Source organism: Saccopteryx bilineata, chromosome 3 (genome assembly GCF_036850765.1).
Source record: "Saccopteryx bilineata isolate mSacBil1 chromosome 3, mSacBil1_pri_phased_curated, whole genome shotgun sequence".
Taxonomy (NCBI): Eukaryota; Metazoa; Chordata; class Mammalia; order Chiroptera; family Emballonuridae; genus Saccopteryx; species Saccopteryx bilineata.
Window position 1 is genome coordinate 289781012 of NC_089492.1, and position 25310 is coordinate 289806321.

The following is a 25310-nucleotide window of genomic DNA, read 5'->3' on the forward strand; positions in this document are numbered from 1 at the left end:
CTGGCTCCAGGGTCCAAGCTCATAGCCAGCACCCCACCTCACCCCATCCTAGCCAACTCAGGGCCACCCTGTGATCTGTCACCTGAGGCTAGCTGTCTCATGAGCTCACTGTATGCCCTTGGGAAGTCACATGCCTCTCTGGGCTTCAGTGCCCCCACCTAGAAAGTGAGGCAGTAACTGAAGGACCCTCCTGGGATTGTCCTGTGCCCCTGCTCTGGCCAGGGCACACCCTGCTGGCTCTGGAACCTGGCAATTGCCTGTTCGTTCTGGGGTCCCTGCATGATTGTGCCAGGGGACAACCTGGAGTGGCCTTATTTCTCCCCAGCATGCCTTAGGCTGCCCTTGAGCCTGCTGCCCTCCCCCAGGGCCATCTGCTCCTAAAACCCACCTTTAGGCTGCTGTTCTATCCCAGAGCCCAGACTCCCCGAACGTATTCCTCCCAGAGAGGGAGCCCCACTATGCCTGCCCTGGGCACACACACGGCCTTCCCCGCAGCCCCATATTAACCCCCCCAGGCACCTTGCCTTGTCTCCCCATCAATGGACATCTGAGCTGGACCCCCATCAAGGGTTTGCAGGTGGGGTGTTTCAGGGCGCTTTTGGTGGTGGCTGAGAACGCTCTTGTTAAGTTGCATGTACGATCCCTGCCCTTCTCCCTGTTCCAAGGCCTCCTAGGTGGGGGCCCTGGGGCTGGGGGTGCTGATTAGAAGGACCCCGCCTCTGATTTCACCTCTGGCCTGTGTGTCTGTAGGAGCCCAAGTCGTCAGGGCAGCTCATGGCTGAGTGGGGCCTGGACGACGTGGACTATCTGTTCTCGGAGGCTGATTACCACACGCTGACCAACTACAAGGCCTTCAGCCAGTTCCTCAGGTGGGCTGGGGGGCAGGCATCCGTGGGGGGGCGGAGGGACGGTGCCCAGCCCCTGGGGTGGGGTGTGGCTGTCAGGCACACTTTGGCAGACGGTCTGCTTCCCTTGCCCATTCTGCATCTGGGGTGGTGGTCCTGGTGGTCCTGGTCGGTCCTGGTCCTCACGCCCTCACGCCCCTCTCAGCCAGGGGAGACAGCAGCACCCGCTGCAGGCCCCTCTCTCTGGCTCCTCAGGTCCTGCAGGTTTTAGAAACCCAGTTATTTAGAAAATTGCCATCCACATACATAGGGACTTGAGCAGTGGTGGGATTCAAGTAATTTAACAGCCGGTTCTCTGCCCTAATGACCGTTTTAAGTATATAAAAAACGATATACCTAAAGGTAGTTTATTATTTCACACACTGAATACTTAAATAAGAACAATAAAAGAGGTATACAAAACTAGATTGTCATAAGAGTTTTAAAATATTAATAAAAATATTAAATAATACTTGACAAAAACCAATAAAACTTAAGATATTCCCATACTGCTTCTTGATTGGCATCCTCACTTGCAATTCTTTTCACCCGTGGGCGAATGAACATGACTACGGGCACTTAGAATACGCTGTTGTGCTGATGAACGTTAAAAAAGAGTAAGGGATGTAAATGTGTGGTTTCCACATTGGGGGGCTTCCCAGGCACCCACCCTAGAGAGAACCCCGATGACAAGTGCCATTTTAACAGCTGGTTCACTGAGCTCAACAAAAAATTACATATTGGTTCTGCCAAACCACTGTCAGCCGGCTGAATCCCACCACTGGACTTGAGCATTTTGGGGTGGTCTGCAGTCCCAAACTTTGTCTTCTCCTGTCCCCTCCCTGGCCTTTCTGTCCTTCTTCCCCACCTGGAGCACGGATGGAGCTGTTGTTCCCAGTCCCAGGTGTGGGAGGAGGGGTGGGTCCTGCCGGGGTCACACGGGCAGTCTCACCCCATCCACGGCATTGCCCTCACCCTCTTGCCTCTCCCCACACACAGGCCACTTATTGCCAAGAAGAACCCGAAGATCCCCATGTCCAAAATGATGACTGTCCTGGGTGCCAAGTGGCGGGAGTTCAGTGCCAACAACCCCTTCAAGGGCAGCTCGGCCGCAGCGGCCGCGGCGGCAGTGGCTGCAGCTGTGGAGACGGTCACTATCGCCCCTCCGCTGGCGGTCAGCCCCCAGCAGGCACCCCCGCCTGTGCCCATCCGCAAGGCCAAGACCAAAGAGGGCAAGGGTAAGGCTGCAGGTGGATGGGCACCTGGCCTGCTGTCAGGAGCCCTTCCTGACGCTGCGGCCTCGGCCAGCTGGGGTGGTCTCTGTCAAGGAGCCAGTGCCTTGGTTGACCTTGGCTCACCTGGCCTTTCTCGGCTGTATTGCAGCATCATTGAAGCTGCTGTCCCGCCTCCCTTTAGAGCAGGGGTAGTCAACCTTTTTATACCTACCACCCACTTTTGTATCTCTGTTAGTAGTAAAATTTTCTAACCGCCCACCAGTTCCATAGTAATGGTAATTTATAAAGTAGGGAAGTAACTTTACTTTATAAAATTTATAAAGCAGAGTAACAGCAAGTTAAAGCATATAATAATAATTACTTACCAAGTACTTTTTGTCAGATTTTCACTAAGTTTGGCAGAATAAATCTTTATAAAACAACTTACTATAGTTAAAGCTATCTTTTTATTTATACTTTGGTTGCTCTGCTACTGCCCACCATGAAAGCTGGAATGCCCACTAGTGGGCGGTAGGGACCAGGTTGACTACCACTGCTTTAGAGGCTGGGGGAGGAGCGGGAGATGGTGCTCAGAGCTTTGGGGGTTTTGCTCTGGCCCCCTCCAACTTGAGCATGGAGGAAGGGGGAGGGGAGGCCCAGGCTGCTGAGAGTCCAGATATCTTGAATTTGAGGCTGCACCATTCCTAGGGAGAAGGGGTCCAAGGTTAGCCTGTGACCCCTCTTGCGTGATCAGTGGGCTCTTAGGATAACAGAAAACAGACGTGCATGGGTGTGGTCAGGGCCAGCTTCCGGGGAGTCCTGGAGGGAGGTCCAGGTACAGAGTTGGACTCTGTGGGGTGTCTAGGTGAGGATAACAGGGACAGCAGAGGCTCTCTGCGACCTCCCCTGGGTGGAGGATATGTGGCCCCATTGCAGGTAGGCACATGGATGTCCCCAGGGCTCTCAACGGGAGGGTTACCAGCAGATCAGCCTTTCTGGGTACCCTGATTGGACTCTGATGGGGGACTAAGGGGGCTCGGGGACTCTTTGTTTCAGCTCCGAGGAACTTGGCTCTCTGAGACGGTGTGCCCCTTTGCCAGGTCCCTGCAGGCCCCGGTGGGCAGAGTGACATGGGTGAGGGCTGGCCTGCTCCTCCTGGCCCCTTGCTGGCCTCTGTCCTGGGCCCACCCTGCGTTCTCATTGCCTCTCAGATTCCAGCCAATGAGCTGGATTCCCTGGGCTGCCTATTTAGAGCCTGAGAAATTGAAACAGACTTCCAGGTGGTGCTGAGGTTACAGCTGGGCCCCCACCCCGTCTCCCTGTGAGTGATAGGTCTGGAGAGGGCCCCGGGACAAGGTCGCCTGCTGCTTGGCCCCATCTCCCCACTTCAGCCCAGGGGAAGGGGCTGCTGGGTGGCCATTACTCCCCAGGTGGCTAACTGTTCTGTGGCCAGCTCCATAACGACAGCCTCCACCCTGCTGGCCCCCAGTAGCCAGCATTTGGGGCAAGGGAATGGGGGGACTGATAGAGGTGAGAGCATTCTTGACGGGTGCCAGTGGTGCCTGGGGGTGGGGATAGCCCAGAGGCTGGCAACTTTCTGCACCAGGGCATCCCTCCAGGTTCCAGTGTGGCTTACAGGTGGGCAGGCCTGTGGTGGTCCCGCTGGCCATGGCTCCATTGGGAACAGCATTCTGGGGAGAGGGGACAGGACAGGGCTGCTCCCGAGATGGCTAGTGTTTCTGCTGTTTGTGGATGAGGGGCACCCCAGTGCCTGGGGCATAGCCTGGGTCCAGGTTATTCTCTGGCGCCCCCCCTTGACATGCTGTGTAATTGTAAGCAAGGTATCAGTCTTTGCACCTGTAAGGGCCATGACAGGAACGGCCCTTTCCTTGTTGCGTTCTTGCGTGGGCTGGATGTGACAGGGCTGCTTATTCCTCCGTGACTTTCCAGGGCCTGGAGTGAGGAAGAAGATCAAAGGTGCCAAGGATGCCAAGAAAAAAGGCAAGGGGAAGAAGGTGGCCGGGTTCAAGTTCCGCTTCGGAGGGATTGGCAACAAGAGGAAGAAAGGCTCCTCGGTGAGTGTGGACACGTATGTGCAGGCATGTGTATGTGTGAATGTGTGTGATTGTGTGGTCATGTGTATGTGTGAATACATGTGTGATAATATGTGCAGGCATGTGTATTTGTGAACATGTGTGTGATTCTGTGTGGGATGTGTGTATGAATGCACATGCTATCATGTATGCAGACATGTCTGTGTGAACATGTCTGTGATTGTGTGTGCAGCATGTGTGAAAACACATGTAACGGTACACGTGGGCATGTGTGTGATTGCATGCACGGTCATGTGTATGTGTGAATGCGTGCATGATCACATCTACAGGCATGTGTATGTGTGGACGTATGTGATTGTATGTGTGGTCATGTGTGTGAACATGTGTTATTGAATGCAGCATGTGTGTGAATGCACATGTAATTGTATGTGTGGGTGAATGCATGTGATTGTGCAGTTATGTGTGAATGTATGTGTGATCATATGTGGGCATGTGCATGTGTATACACGTGTGTGATTGCATGCGTAGGCATGTGTATGTATGAATGCATGTGTGATTGTATGTGGGCATGTGTGTAAACACATGAAATTGTGTGGGCATGTGTGTATGAATGCACATGTGATTGTATGTGTGGGCATGTGTATGTGTGGATGTGTATGTGATTGTATGTGCAGGCATGTGTATGCGTGAATGCACATGTAATAGTATGTGTGGGCATGTATGTGTGAATGTGTGTATGATTGTGTGGGCATGTGTATGTGTGAACACGTGTGATTGCATGTGGGGCATTGTATATGTGTGAATGTGCATGTGCTTGTATGTGTGGGCATGTGTATGTGTGAATGTGTGTGTGATTATATGTGTGGGCATATGAATGGGTGAGTGTGTGTGTTTATGAGCATGTGAGTGTGAGCATGTGTGTGGGTGTGTGTGAAAGAGGGTGGACTGGAAGGTGTCTGTGGGTGTGAGGCAGTGAGTCCACGTGTCTCTGGCATGTTAGTGGGGTATGTGAGGAGCCGAGGTGCACTCCTCACGCGTGTGCAGAGTTTGGGGGGACTGGAAAGCAGGGCTGTCATTCCATCTCCTGAAGTGGACTGGGCACGGATACTCCCTCTCTCCAACTCCTATCTCATGCTCCCTGCAGGCCTGCTGGGCCTGGGTTTCCCAGCCTGACTGCTGAGGGCTTTGGACCGGATCCCTGCCAGGGCCTTTGCAGCTTGGACTGTGGGCGTGGAGTCTGCCCTGCTGAGCTGGGGACTCAGTCCCGGCTCTTGCCGCCCCAGCTGCTACCTCATCTTGGCAGCATGTGGGAGGGTCCCCTGGCCCTTAAGGGTACTGATGGGGCCTGGAAGCCCAGGTCTGCTGGGAGGCCAGACCCCTGGGAGAAAGGTGGCCTGGAGGCGGGGTCCAGCTGGGCTCCTTTGCCCTTGCAGGGCCAGTGTTGGCACCAGGTCAGGTTGACCCTAAGGGAACCTGTCCCAGGAGCACTTTGTATTACTTCTCTGTAGGGAGTGCCATGCCCTGCTTCCTCCCTTCTCCCTAGAGGGGACATTTATACCCCTACCCACACTGGGCACTTGTTCCTCTCACCTTTTCCCCACCCTGTAGAGGGGCAGAAATGGAAGACCTTTCTCTGTCCCTTGGTAGGGACAGAGACCATTCATACACACATGCCCATACAATTTCATGTGTTTACACACATGCCCCACAGACCTTTCTCTGTCTCCCTTAGTTGCCCTGGAGGAGAATGTGAGAGCAAGTGTGGCCCAGCCCAGAGCTGAGGGAGAAGCTCCTCTCAGCAAATACTTAAAAAAAAAAAATTTATTGATTGATTTTTAGCGAAAGAGGAAGGGAGAGAGGGAGAGACAGACAGAGACAGGAACATCAATCTGTTCCTGCATGTGCCCTCACCAGGGATCCAACCAGCAACCTCTGAGCTTGAGGATGAGGCTCCAACCAACCGAGCCATCTGGCCAGGGCTGCAAATACTTTAAAGCATATATTAACATGTTCACCTCTGTGCTTAGCCATGGTTGGCCCTGCTCCAGACACTCACAGTCTGCAGGGGGTTTGAGTGTGCACACTGGCAGAGAGCCGGTGACAGGCAGATGGGACAGGCCAGATCTGGCACACAGGCTGTGCAACAGGTTCAGTTAAGGAAAGATCTGGGAAGGCTCCTTGGGGGAGGTGTCCTTAGTGGTTCCCTTTCAGGGATGAGTACAAAGAGTTTGGCAGGGTGGAGGGCACACCCTGGGAACAGGTATTACACTGGAAAAGGTGGGGACTCTCTTAGGGCTGGAGAGAAGGGCTCAGGAGGATGTTAGGATTAGGCTTGCCCGTGGGGGTTTTAGCTGGATGCAGACTAGATGAACCACAGAGAGAGCCCTGTGCCTCCAGAACCTCCATAGTGCCCTGCCCCACCTTCCTCTGCCCAGGCCAGTGAAGCCCTCTGGGATGAGCCCCCAGAGCAGGCTCTAGGCTCACAGGGCCCTCCCTTGTCCCGGCAGAGCGAGGAGGATGAGCGGGAGGAGTCGGACTTCGACAGCGCCAGCATCCACAGCTCCTCCATGCGCTCTGAGTGTTCCGCAGCCCTAGGGAAGAAGAGCAAGAGGAGGCGCAAGAAGAAGAGGAGTAAGATTTTCCGTCTGCAGCATTCCCATGACCGCCATGTGGATGTGGAGGGTGCACAGGGCCCTTGGGAAGCAGGGCAGGTGTCCCCATGCCTCAGCCTCTTCTGGCCTCAGCTAGGCAATTCCCCTGTGCTTCCTCAACCACCCTGGTGTCTGTGGTTAGGAGAGAGGGTTCCTGGTGTCTATGGTTAGGAGAGGGGGTCCCTGTCCCAGTGAGGCTAAATTCAGGACCTATGTTGTGAGTCACCCCAGGGCATTTGCACTGGCAGAAGGAGGGGGCACTGGGGAAGGAAGTGTTTCTTAACCTCATCCATCACCCACCCATTCAGTCATCCACTCCCTTACCCATTTATTCCCTCTCATCCTCATACCCTACCTATCCCATCTCTCTTACCCCTCTTTCCCTCTCTCCCTTCCTTTTATCCATCTATCCATTTTTATATCCATTTCTTTCCTTTCTTCCTTCCTTCTTCCCTTTTCTCCTTCCCACCCTTCCTTCTTTCCTTTTATCCATCTTCTATCCATCTTCTTACTCCTTTACTTCCTAAACCATTATCCCCAACATTCAGTCACCCTGTCTCTCCATCCGCCATCCACTCATCCAACATTTATAAGCACTTACTATGTGCCACTGTGGCCTAGGATGGAGACTGGATGGGCGTTGGGAATGGGGATGAAGCATGCACGACTGCCTCTGCCCCCCTCCCAGTTGATGATGGAGACGGCTATGAGACAGACCACCAGGACTACTGTGAGGTGTGCCAGCAGGGCGGGGAGATCATCCTGTGCGACACCTGTCCGCGGGCCTACCACCTGGTCTGCCTCGACCCAGAGCTGGAGAAGGCTCCCGAGGGCAAGTGGAGCTGTCCCCACTGCGTAAGCCCTTGGCAGAAACCCCGGGCAGGATGTGGCCTGTGCCTGGCTCCCGGGACCCCAGTGCTTGTTGTCTTGGGGCAGAACTCCAAGTGGGAGGGAAGGAGTCCCCATGTAGGGGAGGGTGTCCCCATGTAGAGTAGGGTGTTTCTGCCCAGGGTGCCTCCACCCGCACTCCTCCCTCCCTTAAGGAGAAGGAGGGGATCCAGTGGGAGCCAAAGGATGATGATGAGGAGGAGGAGGAGGGCGGCTGCGAGGAGGAGGAGGACGACCACATGGAGTTCTGCCGCGTGTGCAAGGACGGCGGTGAGCTGCTCTGCTGCGATGCCTGCCCCTCCTCCTACCACCTGCACTGCCTCAACCCGCCGCTGCCCGAGATCCCAAACGGTGAATGGCTCTGCCCGCGCTGTACTGTGAGTGTTAATGCCCGCCCCGCGCGGAACGCCCCGCCCTGCCCCGCCCTGCCGGCCAGGCCCCGCCCGCCACTGCAAGGCCCTCCCCTCCTGGGCTAAGCCCTGTGCCTAAAGACCCCGCTTCTGCCAACTCAGGCTACGCCCCACACAAACCCCGCCCTCTTTAGCCAGGCCACGGCCACCCACACTGCCCCGCCCACTCACCAAAGACCACGTCCTCTGGTCCCGCCCCTTACCAGCTTCTAGTAGTTTAAGCCTAGCCTCATCCACCGCTGGTTCTCACCCTCCCTGAGTTCTGCCCACTGCCTCACCCGGATCCAGTCTACTTCTCAATCCCTTTGACACTCAGATGCAACTTTCTCCCCCAAAATCTGAAAACAGAGCTGTCCTGAAAAGAAACAGGTGGTGGTGGTAATCCTAGCTACCCACCACAGCCACTGTTTACTGGGCATCCCTTGAAGACCTGCTCAGTTTCCAAGTACCAGGCCTTTTGTTATTCCCATTTTTAGATGAGAAACCTGAAGTTCAGGGAGCCAAAGTGACTTGCCTAATGCCACACAACCATAGCACTGTCTACTCAGACCCCCTCAGGACCTGGCTTCTTCTGTTCCAGGGCTGGGGGTGGTGAGAGGGTGGCGGGCCCCTGGGGCTGGAGTCTCAGTTTCTGCAGAGAGGGGAGCACCCTGGGTCCTGTGCTGTGCTGTGGCCAGCCCTCCATTTCCTGTTTGCATCTGAGCTTCTGTTCTGTGTGCGTGTGTGTGCGTGTGTGAGTGAGTGAGCATGCATGCAGACCCACACTGCCTGTCTCCTGTGCGCACTGCACACGCGGGCTTCTGAGGACAGGTCTGTGGCGGTGCTTTCTGACTTGGGAAGCAGTACAGCTCCCCTGCCAGCTGTCACAGAAGCCTCAGTGTGAGGCTGCCGCTAAGGACCCTGCCGTTAAGCCCTGACCCTGGGGATCTTCCTCTATCCACAGTGTCCCCCACTGAAGGGCAAAGTCCAGCGGATCCTACACTGGAGGTGGACAGAGCCCCCTGCGCCCTTCATGGTGGGGCTGTCAGGGCCCGACGTGGAGCCCAGCGTCCCCCCACCCAAGCCTCTGGAGGGCATTCCGGAGAGAGAGTTCTTTGTCAAGTGGGCTGGGCTGTCCTACTGGCACTGCTCCTGGGTGAAGGAGCTACAGGTGCGGTACCTGGGCAGGTGTGCTAAGGCTCAGCTCCCTGAGTGTTGGGGCGGGGGAGGTTGAAGGTGAGGCTTGTCCTGTCTGGGACCCTGGCTGGGGGGATGGAGGTGCTGGGTCAGAGAGACAGGGGGGCCACAGCCCATCTCCCTCTGGTAACCTCTGTCCCCTCTGGGAGCAGCTGGAGCTGTACCACACGGTGATGTATCGCAACTACCAAAGAAAGAACGACATGGATGAGCCACCGCCCTTCGACTATGGGTCTGGTGACGAGGATGGCAAGAGCGAGAAGAGGAAGAGCAAGGACCCACTCTATGCCAAGATGGAGGAGCGCTTCTACCGCTATGGCATCAAGCCTGAGTGGATGATGGTCCACCGTATCCTGAACCACAGGTGTGTGCCCAGCCTGGTACAGCCCTGAGCCTTCCTGGAGGTGAGGTGGGTGTCCACAGGCCGGGACGCCCTCCCCTTCCCTACTGAGCACAGGGCTATTACATGTGCAGTGGGGGCAGGAGGAAGAGGCTGAGGGACCCGACTGTCAGTGATTTGACCGTCCAGCTAGAGGGGTTGTCATCTGCCTGTGGGCACACATGTCACACTTGTGGTGGGAGAACAGTTCCAGAGCTATAAATATAAAGGGGCAACTGAATGAACCTTTAAACTAATAGCCTGTGAAATTTGCACAGAGTGGGACACACCACTGAGTGCTGTCTACCCCAAGAAGTGGGTGTTTTATTTCTGCCTCTATTACGGATGCGAGAGCAGGCCCAGCAGGTTGAGTCACTTGCCCAAAGTCACACAGCCAAGAGGTGGTGGATCAGGGGTTTGAACCCAGTGCTTTCTGATAGCAGGACTTGCTTCCTTGGCCACTATTTCAAACCCCAGTGCTTCTGTGAAAATTCTGAGTCTGGCTTTGGTTTGGTGGGTGGTGAGAGCTCAGTGAGAATTGGCAGGGGCTGACAGGTAGGCAGCCCGTGGGCGCTGGGTGCCCATTGCATGGTTGCAGGCTCAGAGCCTGGTACTTGGCACCCCCATATGGACACATGGGCTCTCTACCCTGGAGGGACTTAGGATCCAGCAGACCACAGGCATCCTGAGAGACAGCGGGTGGGTGGGTAGAGCATAGGTTCCCATCCTGGCTTCTCGTTTTCTATGCTCTGTGTGTGTGTGTGTGTCTGTCATGTAAAATGGGATCACGAGAGTACCCCCCACAGGGCTGCTGTGAGGACTAAGGGAGCCTGCCAGCAAGGGGGGGGTGAGAATTCAAAAAAGCTGCCCACCTCAACTATGAACCCCCCCTTCTTTTTAATTCCCTGCTCTCACTGAAGATGACCCTTAAAAAGGGGGTCAGTTCCTATGGAAAACCAAGCTCCTCATGGACCGATCCATAATGCATGTTAAAAACATAAATGGCGCCTGACCAGGTGGTGGCGCAGTGGATAGAGCGTCGGACTGGGATGCTGAGGACCCAGGTTCGAGACCCTGAGGTCGCCAGCTTGAGCGCGGGCTCATCTGGTTTGAGCAAAAGCTCACCAGCTTGAGCCCAAGGTCACTGGCTCGAGCAAGGGGTTACTCAGTCTGTGGAAGACTCGCGGTCAAGGCACATATGAGAAAGCAATCAATGAACAACTAAGGTGTTCCAACGCACAACGAAAGACTAATGATTGATGCTTCTCATCTCTCTGTTCCTGTCTGTCTGTCCCTGTCTATTCCTCTCTCTGACTTTCTCTCTGTCTCTGAAAAAAAAACAAAAAAACATAAATGGCAATTTTTCTCAATGCCTCCAAAGCAGGGCAGGTGAATTTCTCCCCGGTTTTTTTTTACTCGAACAAGGTCTGAATAACAACCAATTCTTTATTGAGAAAAACCCATTAATTTCTATGATGACTGGGACTGGTCTTTCTCTTAAGGGTCCCCAGGCTGCTCCTGCCATTTAGGGGAGAATACAGCTCCCTGCTCCCCGGCAACTCAGTTGCCGATCAACTCAGGCTGGGTGGGAGGCTCCGAGGCCCCCACCCAGGGCCCAGGATCAAGCCCAAGCTCCCTGTGCTGCTCTGTGCTGCTGGCTTGGTCCTCAGGCCCCTGTGTCCTGGGGGGGGGGGTGTCTTCAGAAGAGGACCCTCCGCCTGCAGGAATTGCATCCTTGTCTACTTTGTGGACAAGGTTGAGTACCACTCCAGCTCTTCAACTTACAAGTTAGCAAACAAATGCCTTTGGTCAGCGGAGAGGACTGTCCAACACAGGACTTCATATTTCTGTGTCCAGACCCCATGGCTGATGTGATTGGCAGCCGTAACAGAGGGTTGCTCCTCTGTTCCGGCGGCCTCTCCGCCACTCCCTCCCTCCCTCCCTCTCATTAGTCTTGTGGCCTTGGGAGGGGGTGCTGTTTGTATCCTACAAGGTGTCCTTGCTGGTGATTCGCCCTCCTCCTTCTGTAACCTGTCCTCCTCCACCATCTGTCTACTGTGTTGCAGCTTCGACAAAAAGGGGGACGTGCACTACCTGATCAAGTGGAAAGACCTGCCCTACGACCAGTGCACCTGGGAGATCGATGACATTGACATTCCCTACTATGACAATCTGAAGCAAGCCTACTGGGGCCACAGGTGGGGCTGCTGGGTGGGGCCCTTCGGGGAGTGGGGGGAGGGGAGGCCCTCGGGGTGGGGAGCGGGGGATGGGGGGGGGCGGGGCTCTTGCCTTCTGCTGGCCTGAGCTTTGCTCACCTGCATCTCACTTTCCTTCCCAGGGAGCTCATGCTGGGAGAGGATGCCAGGCTGCCCAAGAGGCTGGTCAAGAAGGGCAAGAAGCTGAAGGATGATAAGCAGGAGAAGCCTCCAGACACACCCATTGTGGATGTGAGCGGGGATCGGCCAGCAGAGTGGGGTGACGTGGGGCCGCCACCCTAGGCTTGGCCCCGGACTGTGTTCTCCAGGGGACTCTGCCTTGGGCCCTCGTGGTCTGTGCACATGGGCCTCATGCGCTCATGTAGTAGGGGGTGTGCCGGCCGGGACCCTGCACGTCAGACCATACACAGGCCAGGCACCCGAGGGTACACGGATGACACAGGCCAGGCACCCGAGGGTACACGGATGACACAGGCCAGGCACCCGAGGGTACACGGATGACACAGGCCAGGCACCCGAGGGTACACGGATGACACAGGCCAGGCACCCGAGGGTACACGGATGACAAGGCCCAGCTCCTGTCTTTAGGAGAGAGCTGACACCCTGGGGTCTAGGCCCCAGCCACCTGATGTCAGGGTGGGGGTGCGGACTGAGGCCATGGCTCCCTGTGCTGGTTGAAATGGGAGTTACTGGTGAACAAACTGGGGGTGGGGCAAATGGTCTCTATTCAGCTCATGAACTTTCATTACTTTAGATGAGCTAATCCCAAGCATTTAAATCAAATAGCATCTCTAACGGCAGGAGAACCACAGCCAGTTACACAGCATGCGTATCTGTTCACGAGGAGGGACCCCTCCCTCCAGTTTGCCCCTGGGGGCTTTGTGTTCATCAGGAACTGGATGGTTGACTTGTATTCACTTAGCAAACCTCTCTGGGGTGTCTGCCAGCACCTAGTGCCGGGGAGGGGGCAAGGGCCCTGGCCCGTTTCAAGACCTGCTTGTCTCCCAGGGGTGCATGGCAGGTACACACAGAACTTGGGGGTTCGGCCTGGACTGTGGGATGCCTGGAAAGGTGAATGGGGCTGGTACATTGAGGGGACTTCCATGGGGGAGGTGGCCTTGAACTGCGGGATAAAAGAGGCAAGGGGGATGCTATTCTGGATCAAGTAGATGAAGTACTGTTGGCATGCATCAAATAAATGTTGACTGGATGCCCACCATGTCCCAGGCACTGTATAGGACTCGGAGGAAACAGAATTGAACAGAACCAGTGTAGTGACCACAATCTGGGCTCTATGTCAGAGAATCTAACAATTGGGAAACTGTCCAGATAGGAGAACTACAGGGTTGCCATTCTAGGACATGGTAGGAATGAGGGAGGGCTTCCTGGAGGAAGAGGCATTTCAGCTGAGACCTGAAAGATGGTGATTCATTTAGCAGGAATGCAAGGAGTGGGAACTGTGCGAATGGGAGGGTAGGCTCTGGTGGCCCAGGATTCAGGCTGTGTCTGAAGCTCTGTCTACCCCGCAGCCCACAGTCAAGTTTGACAAGCAGCCATGGTACATCGACTCCACAGGTGGCACGCTGCACCCATACCAGCTGGAGGGTCTCAACTGGCTGCGCTTCTCCTGGGCCCAGGGCACCGACACCATCCTGGCCGATGAGATGGGTCTGGGCAAGACAGTACAGACCATTGTCTTCCTCTACTCCCTGTACAAGGAGGTGTGGGCCGGGTGGGCACACGGTGGCAGGGTGGGGGTTGGCAGCTGCACTGGCCATGGGCAGGCAGACTCACCGTATCCGTCCCCCTCTTAGGGGCATTCCAAAGGGCCGTACCTGGTCAGCGCTCCCCTGTCCACCATCATCAACTGGGAACGCGAGTTTGAGATGTGGGCACCTGACTTCTACGTGGTCACCTACACGGGGGACAAGGAGAGCCGCTCCGTGATCCGAGAGAATGAGTTTTCCTTTGAAGACAATGCCATTCGGAGTGGGAAGAAGGTGTTCCGCATGAAGGTGAGTGCCCCTTGTCCCTGGGGAGGGCACTGGAGAGGTGACTGGTCTGCCCTGGGGCACAGGGGCTCTGCACTGGTGACCACCGGAGGCCAGTGGCCGATCAAAGGCTTTTTTGTGTGTGTGTGGCAGAGACAGAGAGAGACAGAGAGAGGGACAGATAGCAACAGACAGACAGGAAGGGAGAGAGATGAGAAATATCAATTCTTTGTTGCAGCTCCTTAGTTGTTCATTGATTGATTTCTCATATGTCATTGATCGGGGGGCTACAGCAGACCGAGTGACCCTTGCTCAAGCCAGTGACCTTGGGCTCAAGCTGGTGAGCCTTATTCAAACCAGATGAGCCCGCACTCAAGCTGGCAATGTCGGGGTCTCGAACCTGGGTTTGACACATCCCAGTCTGACGCTCTATCCACAGGCCCAAAGGTTTTTCTTGAGGCAGTTACCAGCTCTGTCCATGTTCCAGGGCCCCTCTGTAACAAAGAACCATAAACTGGGGGCCGTAAAACAGCAAACTTACCATATTTCCCCATGTATAAGATGCTCCCATGTATAAGATGCACTTTAATTTGGGGGCCTGAAATTTGAAAAAAAAAAAAGTATTACATAAAGTTATTGAACTCAAGTTTTTATTCATCATAAAATTCACATAACTCCTCATCACCGTCAAAACTCCCATCCATTACCTTGTCCTCATCTGGGTCTGATGAAGAATCACTGTCTTCAACAATGAGCGCAAAAACAAGCGCAAAAAAGTGGGAAATGCTAGTTAAAAAATCCTACAGCCACTGTATAAGACATACCCAGTTTTTAGATCCCAAATTTTTCGAAAAAAGGGTGCACCTTATACATGGGGAAATACGGTACGCCCTCCTAGCTCTGGAGGCCGGGAGTCTGAGAGCAATGTGTCTGGAAATTATTAAGAATTTCAAATTGGCAGTAGCACAGTGTTAAGCCCCAAGTGCAGGGTCCCCTTCACTGTTCGAGCCTGGCCCTGCCATTTGTTGGCCATGGGGCCTGGGGAAAACTACCCAGCCTGATACAGCACTAAATGCAAATGGGGACACTGAGGACATAGCTGGAATGGTATGGGGGGAGAAGGTGACTGTGCGTGAGGGACCAGGCACAGCCCCCTCACACAGCCGCTTCCCCACGCAGCCATGCGGCTAGTTCCATACCCAGCACCACCTGCAATGGGTGTGGCTGGTGCTTGGGGCCTTGGCTGAACCCTCCCCCTCGTGGCTGGTGTCCTCTGCCCAGTGCCTGGGGACTCAGGGTTCTTCCTCCTTGCTCCTCTCTGGAGACCGGGATCCTCTCGCCTCTCCGCTCTGCCCCCCCCCCAAATGCTCCTCTTCCTTCCAGAAAGAAGTGCAGATCAAATTCCATGTCCTGCTCACCTCCTACGAGCTCATCACCATCGACCAGGCCATCCTGGGCTCCATCGAGTGGGCCTGCCTCGTGGTGGACGAGGCCCACCGGCTCAAGAACAACCAGTCCAAGGTAGGGGGCGCCAGCCCCTGCCCCAAGCGGCCCTGGCTGCGTTGGACTGACTGCTCTGCCCCTGACGGCCCTCTCTCCTCCCTTAAGTTCTTTAGGGTCTTGAATAGCTACAAGATTGATTACAAGCTGCTGCTGACGGGGACCCCCCTTCAGAACAACTTGGAGGAGCTGTTCCATCTGCTCAACTTCCTGACCCCAGAGCGGTTCAAGTGAGCCGGCTGTCCGGGCGGGGCGGGGTGGGGGTGGGGTGGGCAGAGCGGCAGGAATAAGTGTGGGTGTCCTGCTCTGGGGGCTGCTGCTAGGTCTGGGTTTCTCATCATTAAAATGGGAGCATTTGTGGTATCCACTTCAGATGACCTGACCTGCGTGGAGGGGAGCACCGGCCAAGCACTCAGGAAAAATCCTGATTTTTCCTGAGCTCTTCCCCAGATGACCCATCCTCCAGGGGTCCTGTCTCTCCCCCTGTACCCCAGGTTGCTTTCTCCCTCCCCACACACAAAGACCAGAAGCGACCACATGGGTGATGGTGATGGGAGGGAGAAGGCCGGGGGTGGTGGATGAGAGGGGTTTCCAGACAGTGCCGGTCAGTGGAAACTCCTTCCCCGGCCGTCTTGTTTCACCTGTCCCCCATTTTCCTGTTCAGCATGGGGGGTTCAGGGCGGAGGACCGTATTCTGTGTGGCTGAGAGAGCTGTGATGTGTAAGGGGACCCAGCACAGATTGACACTGAAAGGACACTTCATGCAGCACCAGCACTCCCTCTGGCTGTCCTGTTCCCTTACCTTAATCCTGACTCCCTCTGCAGAGGGGCTTTGGCCTACTTCTGGCTCTCATCCCAGCTCTCATCTTGCAGCAATCTGGAGGGCTTCCTGGAGGAGTTTGCTGACATCTCTAAAGAAGACCAGATCAAGAAGTTGCATGACCTGCTGGGGCCGCACATGCTGAGGCGGCTCAAGGCTGATGTATTTAAGAACATGCCAGCCAAGACGGAGCTGATCGTCCGTGTGGAGCTGAGTCAGATGCAGAAGTGAGTGGGGGCCACTGGCCTGGGGGGGCTTCCCTGGAGCAGCCTGCCCCATTTCCCCTGGGCTTGCCTCCTTAGTCACCCCTTCCCAGAGGGCCCCCACCTAGCCTTCCTGGGCTGCTTCCCCCCCTGGGGGGGGATGGGGGTGCTCTTCAGCTTCGCAGAGGCCTTGACTCCCCTTACCTACAGCGTCCTTCTTGAGGCCTCTTCTCTGATCTTAGCGACCACAATCTGGGGCTGCCTGAGTTTTTGCAGTGTCCCCCAGCAGCTTGCTGGGTGACTCTAGACCTGAGTCTTCACCTCTCGAGGATTCCCCTTGTCTCTCTATAAATGGGTGCTGACCCCCAGTCCCCAGCGCTCCTGCGGACAGCCCTCGCCGAGGCTGGCATGGACAGGTGCGTCCAGCCCGCCCCTCCTTGGTGCCCTGCTGTAGGAAGTATTACAAGTTCATCCTCACACGGAACTTCGAGGCGCTGAACTCCAAGGGGGGCGGGAACCAGGTGTCGCTGCTCAACATCATGATGGACCTGAAGAAGTGTTGCAACCATCCCTACCTCTTCCCTGTGGCTGCGGTGGTAGGTGCCCTGTTGCTGCCGAGGGTGGAGCCCCATGGCTGATGTGGGAGGAGCTTGTGGCTGATGTGGGAGGAGCCTGTGGCTGATGTGGGAGGTGCTTGTGGCTGATGTGGAAGTTCCTGGTGGCTATCATGGTACATGTTCATGGCTGCTGTGGTGCTTCTTGACTTTGAGGACCAGAGGTGATGTGGGTCCCTATTATGCCAATTTCTGAAAACTTGCCTTCATATACTGCCTGGGCAGGCCCTCTCCTTCTTTTGGCTCCTCCCGTGACCCATAAGTTAATGGGGAGCATTGTGTCACCCCAAGGTTCCCCCCAGGCCAGGGTTCTGAGGGCTAACCAGGCTGAACTCAGTCACCAAGAGAGTCAGAGAAGGCCGCAGAAGAGGGGCCAGGCAGCTGATTCTGATATGCAGCCCTGGGAGAGAGATGGGAACCTGGGTTGCACACGCAGTTCTGGCCTGGTGATCTCAGCAAAGTTAATGGTCCTCTCTGAGCCTCCATTTTTTCTCTTTAAACTGGGTCAATGGCAGCATATACCTGGAAGGGTGAGGCCCAGACGAGACAGCCCACAGAGAGAGCTTGGAATGCCGTTCTCAGAAACATGAAGCCATTGTCCTTGCGTTTGCCGCCATTCTGGTTCTAGTGTAAACCCTCTACGGTTTACCCTGCCCCTGACAGCAAGGCCAGTGCAGAGTTAGGGGCAGGGCGCCGTGCTCTGGGTGACTCCGGACTGCTCTCACAACTCCAACAAGGCAGAGGCCTTCTGACTGACGTTTCGCTCAGCTGGGCTTCAGGGGTTGGCCTCATCTGGATGCGCCTGACAGTTGTGACCATGGAGACCAGGTCACATTCCTCCTGGGGAGGCTGGCTCATCTGAATGCACTCTGTGTCGTTTGTCCTTCACTGGTGTGTCTCTGGTCCTGGTGGGGTGTGGGCAGCAGGGAGACTGAGCCCTGCCTGGGACCGTGGTGCTGGGCGCATGTGACCCAGGTGCATCCGTCCCTGCTGAGCCTGGCCTGAGCCGGACTTGGGGTTGGTGTTCAGCCCATTGCTAGGCCCCTTGGAGCAAGGCCAGAGAAGAGAGGGTGGCCCCAATGCCCCACCTTCTGCTGTGTCTGCAGGAGGCCCCCGTCTTGCCCAACGGCTCCTACGATGGCAGCTCCCTGGTCAAGTCTTCAGGGAAGCTCATGCTGCTGCAGAAGATGCTCAAGAAACTGCAGGATGAAGGGCACCGCGTGCTCATCTTCTCCCAGGTGAGCCGCCCTGGTGGCTGGCCGAGTCCCCGCCCCCACCCCACTCCACCCCACAAAGTGTCTGATGCCTGTTATCTGAGGGCTCAACCTGCTGGCAGCCCCTCCGGCCTGATGCTGTTCCCATGTGGGTTGCAAGTCAGGTCATCCCCCTGTGCCCTGGTGTGACACAGCCAAGGGGAGCTGGCTGGCTGCCCAGCTCAAGGCTCTCAGGGCACAGAAGGCTGCCCCTTCTGGCATTCTCCTAAAGCAGTGCGGAACATGCCTTCATGTCCAGGCTGGTACGATAGCACCCCTTATCCCTGCAGCCTGGCTTCCCACGACCATGGGGCCCTCGGCGGGGTTTGGGAGGAGCTCCCAGGTGGTGCAGCAGTGGGGCCCTCTCTCCAGCTCCATCCTGAAGTTACCCCGGCAGCACTGCATTTGGGGTGGTCAGAGGCCGGGCTGTCCAGCCTCGCTGGTTTGTGGGTCTCGCTTTTGTTCCTTTGTCCCTTGGTTGCATCTGTCGTATGTCAAGCTCTGTGCTAGGATGCGAGGGGCGCAGGTGCTTGTCCTCGAGACATGCATAGTATTAATGGGAGTGTGAGGTGAAGAGAGAGTTATCCAACCCTGTGGTCAGCTCTGTGGTGGAGGTCACAGTGATGGTGTCGTAGGGTCCTGGTGCTAACCACGCTCCCTTAAGGTGGGACCAAGCCATTGTTCAACCCGGAGGCTGGGAGGTGGCTCCCCTGTGCACAGAGGTTACCTGGAAACAGCAGCTGCCGCTGGCTGCAGATCACGGAATCTGGAGAAAGGTGACCAAGGCAGTGACTGTGGGCTGGCCTGAACGCAGGATCCACAATCCTCCCCAACTCCTCTGCCAACATAAGATGTGGTTCTGGGCTGAGGGCTCGAGAGGCGAAGTAGGACTGCACAACCCCTGGGAATGTTCAAAGAGCACAAGTCACAGACAGAACCCTCCTGTCCAAAGTGAGCCTACAAACCTAGTGCCAAAGCTCACGGCAAACCCAAATGCTAAGATGTCCCACAAAACAGTAAGCTGAGCCCAGTGGAAAGATTAATAGAAAAGCCTAGCAAAGACTTAGATAAACATGTTTAAGATCCTCAAAAAATAATGATTAATAGCCCTGAGTCAAGAATACCTCAGTTAAGCACAAGCCAGAAGAAGTGAAGCAAGAATGGTTGCTTGTTAGACACCCTGCATGGAACTGAAAGGAGACAGTTCTACAGACTGGATAAACTCCACACCGTGGAAGAGAATGCACATGAATGGGAGCCTGGCACTGAGGGATGTCCTGACAAGCACCCCAGAGAGACAAAGATGAAAAGGAGCAGGAGCCTGGAGGACACCCGGGGAGGCTCCCACAGTCACCTCAGAGGAGTTGCAGAAGAAAGAGAGAAAATGGTGATGGAGCCAGATTTCAGTGGGAATTGGCCGACCTGGGAAAGATGTGAACACTCAGATCTGAAGTGCACTCTGGTGCAGTACTGAGCAAGAGAAATATAAATTATACATAAACAAACCTTTAGGCATGTCCCAGGGAAACTGCGGCACGTCAGACCTCATACCTACAAAGGAATGACAGTCACTGCCCTCAGCCTTCTTGTCAGTTGGTAGCAGGAAACGACTGCAAAATGTTCAACACGTTGTGGGAAAATGGCTACTGATAATTTTATATCCAGCTAAACTATCTCTCAAGAATGAAGGGTTATGGGTACTCACAAGGAACTGCCTTTCTCTTCTCATAGGGAAGAGTGAAATCAGGGAAGACCTCACAAAGGAGGTGCTGTTTGAGCTCTGTAGTTAGTAAGGGTGTGGGCATCCCAGGTAGAGAGAGTCCAGGTCATTTGGGATGTCTAGGGGGTATGAAGGAAGCAGTTGGGAAATGAAGCCCAGATGGACGGGGCACCGAGTCCTGCCATCCTGGAATGCCAGGGTGAGGAGCTGGGGTTTTATTCTGTGCGATGAGAGCTGAGAAGCTCATGCTCAGATTTGTGTTTTAGGTGGACGGCTGTGGGACTGCTGGGATGGGTGGCTCTGGGGACCCAGGTTGGAGGCTGTGCTCTTCCCCAGAGAGCCCATGTCAGGTCTGCTGGGAGCTCACCCGTCTCCCCACTCAGCAGGCTTCCCTGCCCTCCCAGAGCTGTTGTGGGGTCCCTGCTCTGCCGCAGCTCCTCAGGCAAACCATGTTCCCTGCAGATGACCAAGATGCTGGACCTCCTGGAGGACTTCCTGGAGTATGAGGGTTACAAGTACGAGCGGATTGATGGTGGCATCACGGGGGGCCTCCGGCAAGAGGCAATCGACAGATTTAACGGTACCCGCACCTCACCCAGGGCTCTTGATTGGGACCCCAGAAGAGCAGACCAGTCCTTCGGTCCTAACGGCTGCTCCTTAGTTTTATGCTAAAGGGGATTCATTCCATGGAACCTTCTAGGGGACTGCTGGGTGTTAAGGGGTTCGGTAGATGACACCTGTTTAGAACTGAGAAACAGACAAGGAGGAAGACTGAGGGGGAAGAAAGTACCACTGTTGTTACTAAACGGAGCTGGTGTGGAGGGGCTGGCTGGCACCTGTGGGCTTCTAACACTGACACCGGATAGAATGCTAGTTACAAGCAGCGCAGGACAGAGCTGAGCCCGTGCCCACCCTGGGCTGCTTCCGAGAGAACCAGAGAGGACAGGGCAGGGCCACATGCCCACGCTTGTCAGTCTGCTCCATTCATCCCTTGGGGAGGAGCGTCCAGGGCAGGGAGGCCAGGAGCGAGCTCGCAGTGAAGGGAACTTGGAGTGGGGAATTGGCCAGATGAACTGGGGGCATCTCTAGGGGCAGGTCTGCAGCAAGTAGCCATGGGCTCTATTTCCCTGGGGTCCGTGAGTGTTTCCCGGCTTCCATGCTCAGAACCGGGCCGGGGCCTCACTGCCCAAACATGCCAAGCAGCCATTCCTGTTGCCCACTCATGTCAGATGTAGAGCAAACACAGAACTATTAGACGTGGCCATGGCCACATGTGGAAGCAGGAATGGCTGAGGCACTGGGCAGATCTTGGGCCTGTTTGCAGCTCCTGTGGGTGCCACAGTCAGTCCCAGGTCACTTCATGAAGGGCCCCGATGGGCCTGAGAACCTGGGTAGGATTGCTGTGGGGCAGCCTGGGCCCTGGAGCTGTGACCCTGGGCAGTCCTGGTGTCCTCACAGTGTCACGGGCGGGGGCAGCCAGGAGGGCACGGAGGACCGAGCTCTCCACGGCCTCGTCAGGGGCTCTGCCCTGTTTGCTGACTGTTAGCTATTATGCCTTTGCTTGTTTGGGCTTAGAAAGCTGACTTCCTCCTCATTCTGGCTCCTCCTGTTGGGTCAGGGCTCAGAGAGCAGCTGGGGCTCAGTGGGCGCAGGTGGGCTGCTCTGTCCCCAGCCTGGGGCCCAGGCCTCCTCAAGCTTTGCTGAGTGCGGTGTGGCTCTCGTTGTCTGTAATGGAATCACAGCTCCCACCCCTCCTTCCCTCTGTCTTCCCCACGCCCTCATGTCTGCCTATACCCGTCCCCGCCCCCTCGCTCACCTGCCGGGCACCCACCTCTCTTCTCCAGCCCCTGGTGCCCAGCAGTTCTGCTTTCTCCTCTCCACCCGGGCAGGTGGCCTGGGCATCAACCTGGCCACAGCAGACACGGTCATCATCTATGACTCGGACTGGAATCCGCACAATGACATTCAGGTCTGTGGTTCTGATGCTAGATTGCTGAACCCTTGTGAGCCCCTCGCTGCCCCGAGTTTTGTGGGTCTTCCTTCCTTACCCTCTGCCCCCCCCAGTGTCTCAGGGCTCACTTTCTCCTGGGCCAGCCCGTGGAGTCTCAGCCCCAAGAGGGGCCTTGAGAGGCGAATGGAGGCTCTGCCCACCCCTCCAGGTCCTCAGTTGTACAAAGGAAGAAGCAGGTCCAGAGAAGGCAGGGGATGTGTCCAAGGACACACAGCAATGTGTTTGGCTGCTAACCCCTGGTCTGTCCCATCACCCTCAGGACCAAGGCCATGAGAGAGACAGGATGAGGGAATCAGTCTTGAGACCCAAAGGGGGCCAGTTTAGGATTCGACAGGAAGACAGAGTGGGGGGACAAGGCCTATTGAGGCCTGGGGGGGGAGAGATGGAGGAGGGGCAGATGAAGCTATTGAGGAAGGATAGGAAGTTTGCGAGGTTAGGGGCCGTGGGAGCAGAGACACAACCTACTGTCCCCAGGCCATCCCACTTGGGGGCGGGACACACACACATACACTTGTGCTCGGGCATAAACACAAGCTTGTGTCTGATACACACAGTCACCTACAAAGTTTGATTACACTGTGTCACTGCATGCAGGGACCCAAAGCACAGAGCCTCGGCCTCGTATCAGTCACCCTGCACAGCTTCCGGGCCTTGCCGCCCTTAGGACGCAGTCATGCGTCTCCAGCAGTCCCGTATTGGCTCACTCTCCATGACCTTCTCCTCTGTGGCTTGTCTACATCCAGCTAGCTCCCTTGCCATGCTGCCCCTCACACATACACCCCTCTGCATCCCTGCAGTCATGCTTAGTTCTGGCTGCACAGACACCTGGACCCACATGAGATTGTGCAGTCAGGAAGTGAGCGCAGCGACCCTTGATGTGTGCACATCTCCATACGGAGTTCCATGGCCCGTCCCACAGCCTGTCCCACATAGAACGTATTCATGCGCATGCTTGCATGCCTCCGCCCTCCCCCTGCCCCCCCCCACGGTTCCCGGCCATGTGCTCCTCACCCTCGGGCGAGCCCTGGGTGCTGAGCTTGCAGGTTGTCCCCAGGCCTTCAGCCGAGCCCATCGCATCGGGCAGAACAAGAAGGTGATGATCTACCGCTTCGTGACGCGGGCCTCGGTGGAGGAGCGCATCACGCAGGTGGCCAAGCGCAAGATGATGCTCACCCACCTGGTGGTGCGACCGGGCCTGGGCTCCAAGTCGGGCTCCATGACCAAGCAGGAGCTGGATGACATCCTCAAGTTTGGCACTGAGGAACTCTTTAAGGATGATGTAGAGGGTGGGTGTCCAGGCCATGAGAGCATTGGGGTGGGGCTGCCTGAGACACACCCATCCCAGGGCCCGCCCCCACACCCGTTGTGCCGCCCCCCAGCCTCTGTCTGCTCCTCCCTCCCTGTCTCCCGCCGGGGTGGGCAGGGCCTTCCAGGTCTGCAGCCCTCTGCCTCTGCCCTACAGGCATGATGTCTCAGGGCCAGAGGCCCATCACGCCCATCCCTGATGTCCAGTCCTCCAAAGGGGGCGCCCTGGCCGCCAGCGCGAAGAAAAAGCATGGCAGCACCCCGCCAGGTAGGGCCAGCGCAGCCTAGCCCCCGCGCTGCTTGCGCTAGTGACTGCGCCTGGAGAAGAAGGGGTTCCCTCACCCCGCTTCACCTGTCTGGCGGTGTTGCGTTCCTCTGCCAGCCCCCCTGACCCCCACTGCATGCCCACGGACTGTTAGTGGGTGGACAGTGGGCTGTTGCGGTGCGGGTTCACTCTGGGGCCCAGGCTTCCCTGCTGCAGCCCTGGCGAGGACTGGGAGGAACCATGGTCTGAGTCTGTTCCCATTCCCGTGGGGCCCCGTGGCTGGACCTTGCTGGGCACCCCCTGTCCCCCGTCTTATCCCCTGCTCTGTATCTGTCTGCTCACAGGTGACAACAAGGACGTAGAGGACAGCAGCGTGATCCACTATGACGATGCGGCCATCTCCAAGCTGCTGGACCGGAACCAGGATGCCACAGACGACACGGAGCTGCAGAATATGAACGAGTACTTGAGCTCCTTCAAGGTGGCGCAATACGTGGTTCGGGAGGAGGACGGTGTGGTAAGTCTGCTGGCCACCAAGGCCCTGCCCACGGCCCCCAGTCCGGGGCCCGCCCCCACCATAACCCCACCCACAGTAGCTCCGCCCCCTCCGCGGACCTAGTCTGCATACAACAAACGGTTTAGGGATATGGTCTGGTGGTCAAGCCCTTCCCAGCTCTGCCCGGTGCCCCTGTAGCTCCGTGCCCAGTGCCATCAGGGCCCCGAGGACCACATCCTCTTCCAGGACACACCAGCACCCCACCCACCACACCTGTCCACCCAGAAAACCCCTTTTGTCCTCAAAGACCAGCTCCTGGGGCTCTCTTCCTCAGCTCCCAGTCCCTTCCACAAAGACTCTGGGTGCAAATTGTCCTTCCACATGCCCTTTTATTTTTGTTTTTGTTTTATTGTTTTGAAACCGGAGGCTCCCTGAGGGCAGGGTTGGTACTACTACGGCACCTGACACAAAGCCATGAAATACTTGGGGAGTGAATGAACGAATGGATGAATGTGTGGATGAAGGATGTTGACTGTGATGGGAACAGAAAACAGGGCAGATCCAGGAAGGCTTCCTGGAGTAGACAGGCTTTCTAATTCATCCTCGAGGCCCTAAATGTGAGATATGGTGGAGGCAGCATGAGGCTTCCCGGTGGGTAGAGGTGCCTACCAGTGGACCCCGTCCCCGCCCTTACTAAGCCCCCGGGGGCCTGTGTCTGTAGGAGGAGGTGGAACGGGAGATCATCAAGCAGGAGGAGAACGTGGACCCCGACTACTGGGAGAAGCTGCTGCGGCACCACTATGAGCAGCAGCAGGAGGACCTGGCCCGCAACCTGGGCAAGGGCAAACGCATCCGCAAGCAGGTCAACTACAACGACACGTCCCAGGAGGACCAGGGTGCGTGTCTGGGCTCGGGCTCGGGCTCGGGAGGGTGTGGTGGTTCAGGGGCGGAGGGCCTTGGCGGAGGATTCTGACTGGTCGGGGAGGGCATCCCATGGCAGGAAGCCCCTGGGGGCTGGAGAGCAGGAGCTGTGTGGGTATGGCCTAAACTGGGAGCCCTTAGGAGGGCTTCCTGGAGAAGGGGGGCTTGAGGGTGGTGTGACCTCAGGCATGCCTCAGTTTCCCTACCTGTAAAATACGGCTGATAGTGGTCTAACACCTTAATAGTGTCGGGTTGTTGGCTTTATTAAATGAGCTCACAGGAAGGTGGTCTTCGTGGTCCCTGTTATTGGGCTGCAGTGCAGGGCCTTAGTGTGGCCCA

The 25310-nt window shown here is 56.3% G+C and overlaps 1 protein-coding gene across 4 annotated transcripts in view; it reads left to right on the plus strand.

Annotated features, from left to right (window-relative positions):
- The window catches only part of CHD5 (chromodomain helicase DNA binding protein 5), a 61875-nt gene that overhangs the window by 19122 nt on the left and 17443 nt on the right, over nt 1–25310 (plus strand). For all 4 annotated transcript variants that reach the window (XM_066270610.1, XM_066270609.1, XM_066270612.1 and 1 more), the window contains 23 exons: nt 751–869; nt 1884–2122; nt 4049–4173; nt 6660–6783; nt 7492–7658; nt 7847–8068; nt 9045–9251; nt 9430–9641; nt 11723–11854; nt 11995–12103; nt 13402–13593; nt 13687–13887; nt 15247–15384; nt 15472–15593; nt 16237–16410; nt 16841–16982; nt 18107–18238; nt 20436–20553; nt 21818–21942; nt 23039–23270; nt 23447–23557; nt 23899–24071; nt 24772–24946. In XM_066270610.1, coding sequence (XP_066126707.1) covers nt 751–869; nt 1884–2122; nt 4049–4173; nt 6660–6783; nt 7492–7658; nt 7847–8068; nt 9045–9251; nt 9430–9641; nt 11723–11854; nt 11995–12103; nt 13402–13593; nt 13687–13887; nt 15247–15384; nt 15472–15593; nt 16237–16410; nt 16841–16982; nt 18107–18238; nt 20436–20553; nt 21818–21942; nt 23039–23270; nt 23447–23557; nt 23899–24071; nt 24772–24946 — 3691 coding nt within the window. The remainder of the gene's footprint in view (nt 1–750; nt 870–1883; nt 2123–4048; nt 4174–6659; nt 6784–7491; nt 7659–7846; nt 8069–9044; nt 9252–9429; nt 9642–11722; nt 11855–11994; nt 12104–13401; nt 13594–13686; nt 13888–15246; nt 15385–15471; nt 15594–16236; nt 16411–16840; nt 16983–18106; nt 18239–20435; nt 20554–21817; nt 21943–23038; nt 23271–23446; nt 23558–23898; nt 24072–24771; nt 24947–25310) is intronic.